At 33.7% G+C, this 18,773-nt stretch overlaps 1 protein-coding gene across 1 annotated transcript in view; it reads left to right on the top strand.

Annotated features, from left to right (window-relative positions):
- PCLO (piccolo presynaptic cytomatrix protein) overlaps window positions 1–18,773 on the top strand; it is a 411,980-nt gene that overhangs the window by 263,461 nt on the left and 129,746 nt on the right. Inside the window, exons 7-9 of the mRNA XM_047096771.1 lie at window positions 328–2,515; window positions 7,597–7,733; window positions 13,962–14,052. Coding sequence (XP_046952727.1) covers window positions 328–2,515; window positions 7,597–7,733; window positions 13,962–14,052 — 2,416 coding nt within the window. The remainder of the gene's footprint in view (window positions 1–327; window positions 2,516–7,596; window positions 7,734–13,961; window positions 14,053–18,773) is intronic.

The raw sequence follows: 18,773 nt of genomic DNA, 5'->3' as shown, positions 1-18,773 counted from the left end.
TAATAGGATGAAAAATGGGTTTCTAGAATTCTCTCAAGAGTCTAGCGAAAATCTAAGTCTGCCTAGAAATGAGTTCCATGCTTGATTTCAAAACTCACTGCTAATGTCACAGAAGTTATAATAATAATTAACTACTTTACCAAGAAAGGAAAAACTGTTTTTCATTTAATTGTATTGGTGACTAATACTTGAAATAATGTATAAAATTGTTGTCTTATGCTGTCATAGCTAAAACATACACAAAATCATTTTAATCTAAAATGTAAATTATAAAGTTGTTAAAATATTTTCCCTTTATAATAAAGTTCTATTTTTGTTTAATTATAGACAAAAGGTTCTCAAACCATGACACCTTCTGGCTCCCAGAAAAAAGTTAAGAGAACTCTGCCAAACCCACCTCCCGAGGAGACCTCCACAGGCACTCAGTCAACATACAGCACAATGGGCACAGTTTCCAGGAGAAGGATCTGCAGAACCAACACAATGGCACGGGCCAAGATTCTCCAGGATATAGACAGAGAGCTTGATCTTGTAGAGAGGGAATCTGCAAAGCTTAGAAAGAAACAAGCAGAACTTGATGAGGAAGAAAAGGAGATCGATGCCAAGTTACGGTACCTGGAAATGGGAATTAACAGGAGGAAAGAGGCATTATTAAAGGAGAGGGAAAAGAGAGAGCGTGCCTACCTCCAGGGAGTAGCTGAGGATCGGGATTATATGTCTGACAGTGAGGTGAGCAGCACCCGACCCACCAGAATAGAAAGTCAGCATGGCATAGAGCGACCAAGAACTGCTCCCCAAACTGAATTTAGTCAGTTTATACCCCCGCAAACACAAACAGAATCTCAACTGGTTCCTCCTACAAGTCCTTATACACAGTACCAGTATTCTTCCCCTGCTCTTCCTACCCAAGCACCCACCCCATATACCCAACAGTCCCATTTTCAGCAACAGACTTTGTACCATCAGCAAGTTTCACCTTATCAGACTCAACCAACATTTCAAGCTGTGGCAACAATGTCCTTCACACCTCAAGCTCAACCTACACCAACCCCACAACCTTCTTACCAGTTACCATCACAAATGATGGTGATACAACAGAAGCCAAGGCAAACTACATTATATTTGGAGCCCAAGATAACTTCAAACTATGAGGTAATTCGCAACCAACCCCTGATGATAGCACCTGTTTCTACTGATAATACGTATGCTGTTTCCCACCTTGGGAGTAAGTACAATAGCTTAGACTTGAGAATAGGATTGGAGGAAAGAAGTAGTATGGCAAGCAGTCCAATATCAAGCATATCTGCAGATTCTTTCTATGCAGATATTGACCATCATACTCCACGAAATTATGTCCTAATTGATGACATTGGAGAAATTACCAAAGGAACAGCAGCATTAAGCACTGCATTTAGCCTTCATGAAAAGGATCTGTCAAAAACAGACCGTCTCCTTCGATCCACTGAAACACGTAGGTCTCAAGAAGTGACAGATTTCCTGGCACCATTACAGACTTCCTCCAGATTGCATAGTTATGTGAAAGCAGAGGAAGATCCCATGGAGGATCCTTATGAGTTAAAGCTTCTGAAACATCAGATTAAACAAGAATTCCGTAGAGGAGCAGAGAGCTTAGATCACCTTGCTGGTCTTTCCCATTACTACCATGCTGATACTGGCTATAGACATTTTCCAAAATCCGAAAAGTACAGCATCAGTAGACTCACACTTGAAAAACAAGCAGCAAAACAACTACCAGCAGCCATACTTTATCAAAAGCAGTCAAAGCATAAGAAATCACTAATTGATCCTAAAATGTCAAAATTTTCTCCCATTCAAGAAAGTAGAGACCTTGAACCTGACTATACAAGCTATATGACTTCTAGCACCTCATCTATTGGCGGCATTTCTTCCAGAGCAAGGCTTCTTCAAGATGATATCACTTTTGGACTCAGAAAAAATATTACAGACCAACAGAAGTTTATGGGCTCATCCCTTGGAACAGGACTGGGCACATTGGGAAATACCCTACGTTCAGCTTTGCAGGATGAAGCAGATAAGCCATACAGTAGTGGCAGCAGGTCCAGACCTTCTTCCAGACCTTCGTCTGTCTATGGGCTTGATTTATCAATTAAAAGAGATTCTTCTAGCTCCTCCCTAAGACTGAAAGCTCAAGAGGCTGAAGCTCTAGATGTTTCCTTTAGTCATGCTTCACCTTCTGGCCGAACTAAGCCTACCAGTTTACCAATTAGCCAGAGTAGAGGAAGAATACCAATTGTGGCCCAGAATTCTGAAGAGGAAAGTCCACTCAGTCCTGTTGGCCAGCCAATGGGAATGGCCAGGGCTGCAGCTGGGCCCCTGCCACCAATATCTGCAGACACTAGGGATCAGTTTGGATCAAGTCATTCATTGCCTGAAGTTCAGCAACACATGAGAGAAGAATCACGAACTAGAGGCTATGACCGTGACATAGCGTTCATCATGGATGACTTCCAACATGCCATGTCAGACAGTGAAGGTAAATTGGGCCTCAACCTACCTTGTTACTCTCAAAACTCAAACTCTTATTTTTCTGCATGTTTAATTTTCCTTCTCCAAGGATGTATTCTACCTTTTTTAGTGCGTCTTTTGCATGTTTACTTCAATTTTATTTCTTGTAAATGGAAATTTGATCTTGTGTATAGATTTCCTAGCATGCTTTTCTTTATTTCTTTTTAGTTTATTATTTTACTGTTGTTTCTTGATTGTTTGCTTGATTTGTTTGGCGTCCACTTTTCCGAAACCATTATTAAGTAATTGTGTCAATAAAATATGGTCATCCCTTAATTCCATAGCTGGAAAGTTTTTCATTGTATGTTTCTTTTATTTTTTAAAAAATGCATTTCTAAATATACTGGTCAGTTTATTTCAGTTTGTGAAAGTATTAAGATTTAGAGCTATTAAGTACTATTCTGCTAGACTTTGTAATAGAAAAGTACTTATGTTATTTTTGTGATATCATTGTTTATTAATTCAGAGAATGTTCTCTTTTTGAGACTCTTTGGCTAAGGACCTGATATTAACATAATGTAAATTTTATAATTCTCCTTAAATAAAAGATTCATATTTTATTTCTCTCACTATGAATATCGTAATTGACAAGTTTGTGCATTTTGCATTACATAACTAGAAAACTTAGCACTAAATGTGATATTAACAATAAATAATCATAGCAGTATGCAGGAAACATTATTTAGATTTAGAATAAAATATTTGTACACTAATTTTGTGACAAGGGAGGAGACTTACAGGAATACAAAGTGTCCTTTCCATGCCAAGAGGACTCATGACTTTTGGTTCTTTTTTCTCCCTCCTCTATGGTTTACATTTGAACGTAGGTATGATTTGAGTCCTGAAAATAAGACATTTCTCATCAAATAAAAGCATTATTATTGCATGCCTTTGAAGACTGTAGAGCACTAAGCTAACATGAACATCTCATCTTTTAAACCTGACATTTTCAGCAAAGACTCACAGGAAAATAAGTGTTCATGAAAAGAATTTTCTTTCTACTTCTGTTATCTAGACACTGATATGATTTTAGAAATTCAAATCTAGATGTAAAAAGATTAAATGACTGAATCTGAAAGTGGACAGACTCCTCTTAGTGAAATTCCAACAGACTCGTTACTTTCTGACTTATTTTCTTCTCTACAGGCTATTGGATTGACCATTTTTATTGATAATTATTCAATTAAATAAAGCACACTCTTCGTATATTTTTTGTTTAGTCAATTGTTTGACTCTAGTTAAACAAGGTTATGATATTATGTGGAAACAGTTTCTTTCTCTACTTTTCTGACAGTCCACATTTTACACACATTATATGCATATAAAACAATTGTGCAGAAGAATATGAAGATTCTTCAATAAACATATTAGTAAAATAACAAGATAAAACAAAAACTCCAACAGGTTTACGGCATAACTAAACACGTAAGGCTGCGTGTGTACATTGAGCATATATTTGACAGGATTTGACAAGTTCATTTATTCATCATGGAGTTTTGTCAACATAGTGCCAGACATGTAGGTGTATCTAGATATTCCAAAATGTGTTTGTTTACATACAACCCTATAAAAATAACCAAATGTTTTATTTCACATTTATATGTTTGGATGACATATACTCATAGTCATCAAGGGCTGTATGAAAAACATTATTTTCATAAAGAAGATGATGAGACATCATGCTGCATACAAAATTGTGAAATGTATAAAGATGATATCAAAGAAATAATTAAAATTAAATGTCAATGAAATTACACAACTAAACTAAAATGTATTTAAAAATAAGACAAGAAATTTAGTCATAAAGAACATGCTTATACAGAATTAGATAAAGGACAACTATAACAAATTGAATTACATATGTAACATTATGTGTGTGAATTATAGTGATTATCTTTGAAAATTGTATGTTTTAAAATGTTAGTTATTTTCTTTGCTTTTTAAATCACATGAACATATTAACTCTTCTTCTGGTAAAGTGATGACCAGCTTTTCTTTTGAAATCTTGGATTCCTTGGGTAAGGGAAAAATTAGAGAATATTTTTCCTAATTACATAACTCATTTGTGAACTAATGAAATATCAGGGATTTTTAAATAAATTTTTACCAAACATATGCTATATCTGTAATTCAATGATGTGAAGATCACTTTGAGAAGTGTTAACATTCATTCTAATAGGCTGTTTAGTATTGAGTAGACAAAACAAATTTAATTGATTTCAAATTGTTGTGTGCTTTCCTTGAATTCAATTAAACTCTAGGTTATAGACTCTAAGAATATTTTTTCAAATGTGTTTTATATGACTTTGGTTAATTTTGAAGTAGCTCACTTGAGATAAAATCTAGATAAGCATCATTTGCATTGCTTAATATGTAAGGCCATTAGCTTGAAGTCCACAGTTTGACGTGCGTGCGTGGTTGATTATGTGCAGGGCACAATTGCCTTTGCTTTGGAGCGGATTTGGAGGAAAGCTAAGCTCAAAGCAGTCAAGTATATTTATCTCTACAATACAGATATTTTCATGAAAACATTCTTTCAAAGTATACTCCAAGCCAAAAATAAATAATAAAGCATTAATATAGTGTCTTTTAAAAATGTTTTTTTAACATATGTTTGATACTGAATATAATTGAACTATTCATATAACGGTTGGCTGTGAATAATGCTAGACCCCCAAATAGCTTACTTTTAGTTTACATTTAAGATTGCAAGAAAATATCATCAGTTGAAAACAAGGAGATATTAATCTGTAGCAAATTATTTAAACTCATTTGGAAATTACTTTTTATAAAATTTAATTTTTAAAGTGCAGATCTACCATGGAAGATCAGACGATTGGAGTTGGAAACAACTAGCATTTATGTCCAATTAGCTATAAATTATGAAGAAAAAATACAGTTTAAAAGTAGGTTCATTTCTCTGGTTGTACTTGATTGATCTATAAATTGTTATGCAAAGTATGACAGATATCCCAACTTAGTTACATATTGAGTCAGTGTAAGGAACAGTAGACAACCAAAGTAGGTAATCAGAAATAAATTGACAAAATTTGAATCAGGTTGAGATTCTGCTTTATTGGCATAGACATAGTGAAGGAAACATGATTTAAAGGATTGTGTCTCAAATACAATTAATGAAGTTATATATTCAAATGAAATCATATACTACATCATCTAAGATACTCATTTATTAAAATCAGCTAGATTTTTTTCATGAGGAATATATAGGAATATGTAAGAAGTAAGATAAGATAACTATTACTGTGGTTGAGGATAATCTAGTGTATAGAGACCAATGATTAACTTATAATTTTGTTTGGTATTTGCTTATCAAATGACTCATATTAAATATTTTTTTCATAAGTTTAGTTTTTTAGTGTAAAATTAAAACTATTAAAAACCATAATATTATCAAGGAGTTTGTGAGTAAAGTTTGTGTAACTGTTAATGAAGTTCAAGGGCCAAATTAACATTTATTTTTTAATGTTTGTATCATAATTAGGACATTTAACTTCTTTCTTTAGTTGATGATTAATATTTCTATTTAATTCATCTCCCAAACACGTGTTCTATTTTATGGCATTTAGAAGGCATTGTTTTAGTGTTGAGAGAGGGGAAAAAAGAAAAAGCCTTATCCTCAAGCAGCTTAGAACCTCCTATTAGAGATCAGACAAGCACATATACAGCCACATACCAGGTATGTAACATTGGATTTCCTCAAATTGAAGACTGACTAAATTATGACACATCATCAGTCATCATACTTATTGAGGGTAAATGCTATGGTTAATCACAGGAGGTGACCACAGGACCCCGATCACAGGAGGTCTGGAGGTGAGTAGTGGTATATATGCTATTGGGTTGCCAGTCCTACCAGCAAAGATGTAATGGAAATTGGGGGAAAAAAAAGTGTTGAGAAGTTTTTGAAGAGAGGACAATCAAGGATGTAGACAGAAAAAGGAAACTATGAGGAGTTGGTAGAACTCAAAAGTACAGCATTGTAGATGCTAGAATTTATAGAAAGCCTAAGTTTATAGCACCATCAACGAATCTTTCAGCACAAGAACTTGAGAAAGACTGCTCCATCTGCCATTTAGGAAACAACAGTGTATTTCCAGATACCCTTTTACAAATTAGGGATCTTTTTGCAAAGAATAAAACTTTAAATGAAGTCAGATTCTATGTATTAGGTAAAATGGGACTTGGGGGCACCAAATAATAGCTTTAAAAGACCGTGGAATTACCAAGAACTGAATGGGCTGAAAAATTTAAAATTATTATGTACTTAAATGTGGTTGCATTTCAAACAGTATTTTAAGATGTCAAGTTTTGCCACATTATAAATATAGAAAGCAGTCAATCAGCTCTTCAGTCGAATTCCTAAATCTGTGACTGCATGGAAAATAATTATTTAATTTTAATAAAAAATTGTAAATATATTTTAATAGTAGGCTACCAGGTGAGTATGGCACGCATGTTCCTAACAGTAGTGTCTGGGATCCTCTTAGAAATAAATGTTTCATTTATTTATTGAATGTCATAGAAATGTCATGTTTTCAAAAACATTCACTTGGTTTTCAAAGCCAGAAGCCACATAGTAGTGGTTGATACAATAGTGGGAAAGTGACAGAATCTTCTGTACTGAAGGAAGACATTTTCCTTAGATGTTAGCGATAGGTGGAGGTAGTGGGGGAGAGGTGAGAAAGTAGAAACTAAAGGGTTGAGGTTGAATAAAATCACTTCTGAGGCATACTCACTTGTTCATTGATTCAGTCACTATCAAAATTTCTTCTCCTCATTTAAAATTTTATTTTATTTTCCCTGAGAGTTTGAACAGGTGTGTGCATTATTTTTTTTCTAAGTTACTCCATGGTACAAAATTTTTATCATAGTGTTGGAAATGATTTTTCTCATCCTTCTGGAAGTTGTATTTGAAATGCATGAATGGCTAACAAGCCTGGAGCATGTTGGTACTTCAGAGCATCTTCTGTCCTCTATCATCTGTATTAGTTGTGGTTGCAATGTTTGATATTTCCTTGGTCTCCAAAGCCTATCATCTGCGTCGTGAAGAAACAGATTGGTTTGACAAACCCAGGGAGTCTCGTTTGGAAAATGGACATGGTCTGGATCGCAAACTGCCAGAAAGATTGGTCCACTCTAGACCACTTAGTCAACATCAAGAGCAAGTAAGTGCTGTATTGAGCAATCTCTTTTAGATTTATCCCCCACTGCAATTAAAAAAAGAAAAATTATGCCATCAATCAATCAAGCAATCATCCTAGAATGGTCTCAGCATTTATCCTAAAATGCGTGGGACTTCGGTAAGTCTTCATAAAAAAAAATTGTTTTTCCAGTAACTTAAAGTACTAAGTACCTTATTGAATCACCCATGGCTATTGACTTTGCAGCAATGACTGGGCAATTTAAGTGATTCAATCCTCCAAAAGATAATTAAGTTTGTACAACCTACCCAACACTGGTATACAAGGAGAATACATGTAGCTCCTAAAGAACTTACGGAATATTGGGTAAAATTGGTGTGGATAATTTCAGTGCTTTCCAATAACAGTGTGTTCAGGTGTTAAGAAATATAGCAATTAAGGGAGTGGACCAAACCAGGTCAGCTGGGACAGGGAAAGCTTCACTTGGGAAAGAGGAGAATTTATATTTTAGAGTCTATTATATGGACATATTTATTTTATATTATCTTTGTATTTTATCATCAGAAAAATGCATAAAGTAGATAATATTCATTAATATCTATTTATAGATGGAATTAAACTTAGAGATAAACTTCACAATTAGATAAATATGATACCAAAACGCATGTCCATATTCACTTTAGAACCAATGAGGTGATGTTTGTATGAATTTTGAGAGACACTTAGGAGATCAACATTTGGATAAATTGAAGGAGACTCCTGTGTTAAGCCCAATGGTTTTAAATCAATTCCCTTAAAAGATAGATATTTTCAGACTGTGTACCCATAATCATTAAAATACCCACAGAAGAACCAGTTGACTTATTTCATATACATTATTAATTCCTAAACCATCTTGTCAGATTAGTGATTCTTTGATATAGAAGACAATTATTTTGAATGGCAAAGGTAAATCATATGAACTTACTGTACCTTACTTCAATGTTTGTTACATTAAAGTATAAAAAAGATGACTTTGCCCATATACGTACTATTGAAAAGATAATATCTATACTCAAATTTTACTTCTTCCAAAGCAATTTCAGTTTTCATGGATAAATTTCTTGCTGCTAAATAGGACTTCTGGATCTCCAAATTTTGTTCTGTTTGGTTTTATATATATTTTCTAGAAATCTTGGGATTCTTCTTTCTATATTATAAATATTATTTTACTGTTTCTGATATATTTGATAAGATTTGGCTTAGATCCATCTCCCACCCACCTCTCCTCTGGTAACCATGGATGAGTTGATGGGTCAAACAGGATAAGGGCATTCAGGAACACACTTACTGTAAATAAATAAATATGTAAATAAATATTTTTAAGAAAGGTTTTGTGTTAGGATTGTGTTTACCTCTATATACATGTCTATATACTTCCATTTCTTTCTACTTCATTAAAATGTATCAGGTAATTGACGTATACTTTTCTTAGCTTACCTTGTTATTATTAAAATTGTATATATAGCTGGAGTTCAATCTCACCAAATAGAACAGGTTGGAGAGCAAGAAAAATTAATAAACTCATTCTGAACATGTTTATGACGTATAAACTTAACTCTTTTTATCTGCAGTTATGAAAATAATCTGTCAGCTGAAACTAACTTCTTGAATATATTTTACTATGAGTTTCTCTCTTATAATGACTTACTTTTTATATCTTCCCTGTCTCATTTGTTTCTTTGAAGTTTAGTATTTCCCGCAAACCTACATCAGATCACTGAAAGCACAAATCCTTTAAAGAAATCTTAATAAGATGAAATATATAAACTACAGAGCTAGAAAATAACTTCTATATAATTATCTCCCGACACTACTATTTCCATGAATGCTTCGAATAGTCTTGGCCAACTAATTTATTCAACCAATATTCTTGGAGGATACATTTTAACGTGATCTATGTCCACCTCAATTCTATTGTATGTAGATGAAACATTAATAACCCTAGTAGTACTGTTTAATTTTAATTTTCTGTTACTAACATCTGCCTATTAATGATTTAAATGCACTGAGGACATAATGCATCCTGTTTAAACAAAATATATTTATAAACCCATATAATGCCAAAATTAAGCAGAGAGAGTATATTTAAGAATCATTTCATGAATTTCTTACTGTTTTTTATAAAGTAGAAAATGTGAGGGTCTTTGTTAGAATTATTTATAGGTAAATGTAATAAAGTAATGTGTATTTTTGTGTTAAAAGTTATTTTTTTTACATTTATAGATTTATTACATTTTTAAAAATTTATTTCACTATTTTGAAAGAGAGAGAGAGTACAAGAGAGGGAGAGAGAGCATGGGCAGGGTAGGGGCAGAGAGAAATGGAGAGAGAATCCCAAACAGGCTCTGCACTGTCAGCACAGAGCCAGACATGGGGCTCAAACTCATGAACTGTGAGATCGTGACGTTGGCCGAAATCAAGAGTTGGATGCTTAACTGATTTAGCCACCAAGGCACCCCAGTTTATTGCATTTTTTAATTTTGATGTCTAACATACAAATGAAAACCTACATATGTAGTTACCAAAACCACAAATATACAGAATTATAGACTAGTTATAAAGTGCACAGCCATATAATCAATATACAGACCAAGGAAGAGAAAGTTGTCTGCCCCCCAGATACCATTTTGTGCCTTTTCCAGATTATAATCTTCAACCTCCTCCAATCAAGTAACAAATATGTAACAAAGTAACAAATAGTGTGACACTAATTGCTTTGATTTCCTTATAGTTTTTTTCCACAGAAGTTACATAGAACACAACATATGCTTCGATTACATTTGCATAAAGTGCAAAATTAATGTGTTTTGGCTTTAATATTTATCTTCAAATACTCTTTGTCATTAAGTCACCATAACTGTATTTTGGTCTAGAGAGAATAACCCAATGGCATTCTCATTTTATTCATTTGTTTGCATCTGTAATCATAAAAAGGTAATATTGAGCTCTTGGTACTAATAAAGCTGAATGCTTGTATTTGGCAACGTATGCATAACAAGAATCTATACCCATAAAATGCTCTGGAGGCGAAGTAATAAACCCAGACTGACTAGTGCAAAATGAATTTTTCTGCTTTTTTAAAAATATCTTATGTAAAAATTCAAGAGACACCCAGAAAACTTTTTCTGAATGTTTATTAAACTCAAAATCATATGATTATTTAAATATATATATATTTAAATATATGTATACTTTGAATATATATAAATATATATATACTTTGTATATATATGTAAATATATATACTTTGAATATATATATATAAATATATATACTTTGTGTGTGTATATATATATACATACATATATATATGTATGTATTTATATATATATATACACATACACACTTTGAAAGGAAACAAATATGGATTTTCCTTCTTTACATCATCTCGAAATAGGGCTAATAGCCCTCACAGGGTGAGTATAAAGGTCAGCACTTCCTGACTAATGCCAGCTGCCTCCACGTTCTGCACTAATACACGTGTCTTCTGCAATCCTCATGCAACTGCAATATTGAGGTACATTAAACTCTTCTGCAGAAGCCACCCTCCCTTACATTCGGGGCCTTTGGATGTCTTGTTCCCTCTCCCTGAGTACTCTTCCTCTTCTCGTTCCTTGTCAAACTCTACTCATCAGTTAGGTCTCCATGTCCTGTCTTACAAGAAGACTTCTCTCACACCACCACCACCTCCCCACAAATTGGGGCAAGTGTTCTTCCCTTGTGCTCCAATGGTTTTGCAGGCATTATGTCACAGGCTGAGAGCTCCCAGGGAGCAGGGGCTCTCGATTTGATACACCACAGGGCCTAGCACAGTCCTTGGAACACAAGAAGGATGCTCTCATCCCTGCAGCTCGCATGCATGGTGCTTAAGAGAGGGAAAGGATGAATGTCTCTGTGAATAGCAGATATGTTAACACAAGTGTTATCATTTCATAAGTTTGAAGGCTCAGTTATTCATGAGAATATGTGTAGGAAGGAAGAATTATCCTTTTGCTGGGAGGCATAAAGATGATAGTTCTTTCAGTGCAGAATCACCAAAAGACAAGGCCAGAGACCAGGCTCTGGGAGAGAGGTGTGGGCAGTGCTTCACATCTTGCTCCTACTCCTATTTGACAGAAGCAACATGTCCCCTGAAACTCCATCTCCTGGGGAACTCTGAACACTCACCTGCAGTGCTTAGGGAAAAGCTAAGATTCAACTAGTTCATACATGGGAGATAGATACCACTGCTTTTCTACACATTTTTGGTCACATTGATCATAATTATGGCAGTTTTATGTTTTTGATTTATTAAGTGAGTTTGTGGTGCTGTTAGAGACAGTCTCTGAAACTATATGAGGTGTTAGGAGATGTTCTGAAAGCAACATTTTATAGAAATGAAGATGCTAACATCCCCTCTACTAACATCATCATAGGTACAATTTAGAAGGTGATCATTGTTAGCTGATAAAATTCTGGGGAAAATTTTGGAAAATCCTACTTGTCTCCTAGCTGTGCAACAAATGCATTGAGATTACATCCAACTCTCCCTAGTCTAGAGATTTGGAAAGAGTAACAAAAGGTGAAAATGTGTCTTCCTACTTTATTTTTGACCAAGTGGAAAACGTGACTTTTTAAGATGGTTGTTAAATAAAACATGAAATTAAAGAAATTTAAAATAAAGTGAAATAATACCAGTTTTGCTTATCTACAGTATCAAACCAAGATTCATGTATATCTAATAGTTGTAGAATTTTCAATGCACATGGTTTAATTTTTAGTAAAAAAAAAATGAAGATCTTTAAATGTGGATTGAGGGAAGTGAAAGAACAGAAGTAGAAAGAGAAAAGATGAAGGGTGGGGGGAGTAAGAAACGCAGAGGAGAGAAGTTAAGAGTGAAGAAGAAAGGAGAGAGAGGTAGACAGAGACTGACACAGAGGAAACAAGACAGGAAGAAAAAAGGAAAATGTATAGACTCTTTTTTTCCATGAAAATAAATGAGGTTTTCTTTTTTAAATGTTTTTAATTTATTCTTAGAGAAAGAGAGAGAGAGAGAGAGAGCGAGCACATGAGCAGGGGAAGGGACAGAGAAAGAGGAGAGAGAGTCCCAAGCAGGTTCCTGCTGTCAGCACAGAACCCGACATGGAACTCCCGCTCAGGAACAATGAGATCATGACCGGAGCCAAAATCAAGGACTGTTGCTTAAGTGACTGAGCCACCCAGTTCCCCCAATAAATAAGGCTTTCATTAGTTTACAAAGTTATGGTAGTATGCATTACTTAGGTTAACTGATTATACTTACCATAATAGGTTTATAATCTTGCAGACAACATTTCAGTTTTACTTTGAAGAAATCATATACTATTCCTGGACTCCACAGGATTCTGCTGTTGTTTGGGGAATGTTTTCTGTTCATCAGAAACCTGATTAAGCTTATTCTTTCCTAAAGAGAATAAAAGCAAAAGGCTATAATTTAAGCTTGCAGTTTTCAATGCATATGTTACTTTTAATATGTAAAATTCTAGCGATAGAATTCTAACATTCTTACATCTGGATTTACACATTAAAACCACTCGAGTATTCAAAGACCCTTCCTCACAAAGTCAACCTCTCTTGAGTTCTAAATTCTATTTAATATTTTGGTTCAGTACTCTCACACACTTCTTCTTTTTTTGTTAATGTTTATTTGTTAATTTTGAGAGAGTACATGTGTGTGCTCAGCCAGGGAAGAGGGTTGGGGGTTGGTGCAGAGAGAGAGAGGAGAGTGAGAATCCCAAGCAGGCTCCGTGCTGTCAGTTCAGAGCCCCACGTGGGACTCATCTCATGAATCGATCCATGAGATCAAGAGTCAGAAGCTTAACTGAGCCACGCAGGCACTTCTTAAACTTCTTTAGTAAACTTAATTTTGTTTGTAATTTCATTCACATTTTTCCAAGGTGATAGAAGATTTCATCCTAATAAAATCCTATTAAGGCAGATATGAGCAAATATTTCACTGTTTTTATCTCTCATTATTTCACAAATCTCATTTAGAAGCCAAGTTCCATAAAACAGAAGACACAGGTTGCATTCACTAATTTGTTTGGTTTCAGAAATCTCATTTGCCAAGGGGAAACAGATAATGAAATCTTTTATTAACTAAACCAACACACTTAAAAAACAAGTCTAATCCTGTATATTACACTTTGTCTTTAAACATTGATTTTTCACCTTATCACATATATGTCTTAGATTATACAGATGAACGGGAAGACTGTGCACTACATCTTTCCTCACGCAAGGATAAAAATAACAAGAGACTCTAAGGATCACACGGTTTCAGGTAAGGGAAATCAAATGACCTAATTTTTTATTTTAATGTGAGACTGGGACATGTATTTGGATTTCAGCTTAGATGGCTTCCCAAATTTTAGAAGACACTGCTTTTTATGTCAAAGATTGTGTTTTGGGAGAATTTCCAAAACTAAGCAGACTATGCACTTGAACATAAAAGACTGTAACGGCACAGTCATTAATATGACACGTTACTGATTGGTACGTCTTTAGGTCATTTTTTTTTCATTAATTGCATTTTCAAAACATACATGGCATTATAATACTCCATGATTATTTCCCTATTGAGCAAAATGGTGACTGGTTTTAGAACTGTAAAACATTCTTTTACAGGAAATAGGGAACTGCCTCTGATTCTTCTAAGGAATAAATCCCCCTCTGCCTTGTCACTTTGAACATTATCAATTTCCTGAGTTTTTGTTTGTTTGTTTGTGTTCTTATGTAAACCAAGGCTTAGGACGCATTTCTAAAGGTTTTTATTTTGAAATAATGTTAGATTCCTACAAAATCCTGGGCCCCCCAGAAAATAGTACAGTCACTTTTTCTGCCCGTCCTTTACCTAGTTTCCCTAATGTTAACATCTACCTAATCACAATAAGATATCGAAACCAGAAAGTTAACATTAATATGATGCTATTAAAATATCTACAAGCCTTATCTAGTTTTTGAGTTTCCCTTCTGACCCACTAAATTCTTTTTTTTTTTTCTTTTTTTCTGGTCCAAGATCCAATCCAGATTCCAAATTGCCTTTAGTTGTCATGCTTCCTTCATCTCCCCAGTGTGGTAGTTTTGCATTCGTGTTTCATGACCTAGATGCTTCTGAAAGATGATGGAAGTTTTATGTTACAAATTTAAAATTTTTGTTTAAATCTTTGAGACTAAATATAAATTCCGTCAAAGTTAATGACTTTTTGAAAGATGAACAGTACCTATATTCTCCCTCAAGTATATTCCTTGTATATATAGACACTGTATGTCAACAGAAAATATTCATAAATATAGATGTTCATATATACATATATATAAGTATATGTATAGGTGATATATCTAACATGGTATATGTGCTGGAGGGTTTTTTTTTTCTCTTTAAGGACTGATACAACAAAGGACAAAAACAGGTATTTTTTTATCAGTTCACTTGCTATTGTTCCTTGCACATTTTAGACCATGGAGCATGTGGATGTGGAACAGGTTTTACTTTGAGCAACTTTACTCTCTTTATTTTCATAGAGAATGAATCGATTAGGAATCTAATGTTGTTTCCTTTTAAGATTGGTAATTTTTCTCCTATCAGAGACAGATAATTTAAACTTCCATAGTTTCACTGCATACACACAGTATTTTAAGTAGTGATGAAAGTCCCAAAGGTGAGTTTTAAAATCCATGGGCTCTGTGGATTGGAATAATTACTGTGGAATAACTCTATGGAATAGTTACTTCTGCAGACTATTTCAGTTCCCTCCAGCTCATAAAGCAAATCAACATAGTGCTTCCCAGCAATGCCAAAATTTTTTCCACTGCCAGCAACAGAAATCTTCAAACTGGTTTACTAAATCATCAAAACTCTATATTAATGTATCTTTTTTCTAGCCATATTCTTACTTTTATGCTGTATTAATCATTCCCTCAACCTTAGTATTTGTCTTTTGTAACTCATTGTTTTAATTTGCTTTCCTTTACCACAATTAGGAAAAAAAGCTTTAAATATAAAAAAGAAATAATAACGGTTGATATCTCGTTGTAAATATTCTAGTCAGAAAGCTAAATTCGGTTTCCTCTGTATATAGGTTTTAAGAAATGAGAAGCAAGAATCATTGCTTTGAACAATACACTTACTAGTAGTATAGTGTATCATCTCTCTGCATGCCCCTTTTCCTTTTGATATTTACCTAATACGAAAGTAAAAATATTTTCCCCATTCTATTTCCCTGCATTAATTACTACTGAATATATTTTCCATGTGTCCTTGGATAGAATGATCTCATAGTAAATTAAATGTTCTGAAACAACTCGTTTTGTTTTTAAGTAAGTCCTCAGTACCTCAAAGGGATTTAAGTACAGGTATATGCACAACTGGAGTGAGAAATGACTTCTTTAGCAAACAATGCCCAGAAGGTCTAAGCCAGTGGCAGGCAAGCCCTTAGGCAGAGCATTTGTGCCAATCAGATAGGCTAATCTCTCTGCTTGCTGTATGCCACTCAACCAAAAGCCTGTTTTGCTTGACTAAACTTTTGGTGATATTAAGGATTTACTGTCATTTTTTAGCTATGTTGTACCATTTTTACGTTAATGTTAAGGGCATATTTTTTTTGAGATACATACTAAAATGTCTCCAGAAGAAACAATATTTGGGATTTCTTTCAAAATTAGTTGCATGGAGAATGATGAAGGAATAGATGAAAAAATACTGACTGTGGTTTGGTAATGGTTGGAGCTAGAAGACTGACCACCCTGGGTTTTATTATTGGCCTCCAGTATTTGTTTTATGTGCATGCAGTTTTCCATAATAAAAAAAATGTTAAGTTTCTGTTTGTTTTTCATATTTAGAGAAAAAGAGCAATGGCCAGTAGCTTCATCAGTGGTGAAAAAGCTATCTAAACTAACAATTTAAATGCCTTTATAAATAAGATGAGGTTGTAAGCAAGAAAAGAGTGAAGAGAACAGTAGTGTATCTGTTCTCCCAAACAGAGGGCCTAATGGCCATGAGTGCATTTTCATCTTGGTTATAGAAACTCATTGAAAGTAGAAGTACTGTGTATCTTCTATAAGAGTTTAATAAACCATTCTAACTGGAAGTAGCATTAAAATATTTTATAAGAATTATACAAAACAGGTATACCTCATAAAAAAGAGAAAATATATTTTTATTTTTTGTAATAAAAATAATTTCAAAATAGGAGACCAGAATAGAAAGTGTGTGGGTTTTTTTGTTGTTTTTTTTTTGTTTTGTTTTGTTTTGTTTTTCTCATTGTTTCTCCCGTGTGTTTCCCAAAGTATGAGCAGGAAACCCTCATGGTTCCCAAGATTCTTTCATGAAATCCACAAAGTCAAAACTATTTTCATAGTAAATTCTAAGAAACACTTGCCTTTGCACTCTCATTTCCTTCTGAATATGCAGTAGAGTTTTTTCTAGGGGTTACATGATGTGTGCATCACAACAGACCATATACAGAGCAAATATTAGAATTTACCTGTATTCCAGTTAGCTCAATATTAGGCATATTTGTAATAATGTAAAGCAATACCACCCATCTCTTAAGTGTCCCATTTTTAAAATAGTCATTTTTTACCAAAAATGTCATTATTTTAACATAGAATGAGTTTATTAGTTTACATTCATTAATGTTTTAAACTCTCACCTTTAATTTATAATACAGAAAATATACAGAGCTGGAATTTATAGGACCAAAATCTCTTTGAGGTCCTCAGTAATATCAAAGAGTATAAATGGCTCATTAAAACCAAAATGTTTGAGAACCATTACTCTAATGATATTTATATAGATTTTAAAAAATTATAAATAAGTTTTTGTTCTTCCTATAAAAAGTCATGCAACATAAAACATATTTTGCAAATGTTTTTATATCTCATGTTAGATGCACTTTTAGTTATTTGTTAATATTTATTGACCGAACACCCCTGGTGTGATTTACATTGTGTTCATTGCAAGGGTAATAGAATGAATACAACACAGACTATTATCTAAAATGTTCTCATAATTTGGTAGTAAAATCTGAAATGCAAGTAATTATTACAATAGAATTTTAGGAACAACTGAGACAAAGTCATGGAATTTATAAAACTTTTATTGTTCATACCTATACATACATATATGTGTGTCCACACATGTATATATATGCATCATTATTTATATTTTTGTGATGTTTGCACAGAGAAATACATGCATGCAATCTTCTATTAAATGATCTGTAATTTTTAGAAAATAGATCCTTTATTAACTGTAAACTTCAAAGATATAGGTGGTGATCAACAACTATATAATGGTTTTGAAAGTCTTTATTCAACCAAACACAAGGCAACAAAATGAAGAGAATAGATAGTGAATTTTAGAAGAAAGACCTGAGTTAGAGTTCAACTCTATTGCTTATTTAAATTTTGAGAATAAATTTGCTCATCTGTAAAATAAGACCAACTCTATGTGTCTCACATAATTTCAAATGAACCCAGCACAAAATCCTGTACTTACTATACACTCAACAAATGTTATTTCCCCTTCTCTTAGAAATTATCAGGAAAAAAAAGGAGAAAATGTAACGCTAAAGAAATGAGTCTGTCTTTTTTATTTAAAGCCATCTTATGGCTCTAGAAACACAGCTGTTTCAAACAAGCCAAAGAAATTCTTCTGATTTCAAAAAAGATAATTTGCTTATGTATAGTTCCATAATGGATTGGCTACATCTGCACGGCTAGAAAGACTAATTAGCAAGTGTACTAGTGAAGAACACTAAATATGTTTAGGTTCAAAAGACAGCAGTATCTTCAGTGAAAATCGTGGCTCATCTTCTATTCTTCGTTAGTCTACCATCTTTATGAGCTTTTAGACACAAGAGACAAATGTAACAGGTCTCCTTGGATCCGAGATGGTAGCAATACCAAATATGGATAGCTTTTTTATTATTATTTAAACAGCTTTAGTAAGGCATAATTTACATAAGTGTACACATTGTAAGTGTGTACACATTTGTAAGT

Source organism: Lynx rufus, unplaced genomic scaffold, assembly GCF_022079265.1.
Source record: "Lynx rufus isolate CCGP_SWC_20201006 ecotype Redwood Valley unplaced genomic scaffold, mLynRuf1.p SCAF_4, whole genome shotgun sequence".
Classification (NCBI taxonomy): Eukaryota; Metazoa; Chordata; class Mammalia; order Carnivora; family Felidae; genus Lynx; species Lynx rufus.
Note: the sequence above shows the minus strand (reverse complement) of the source record. Positions and strands in the feature narration are given on the sequence as shown.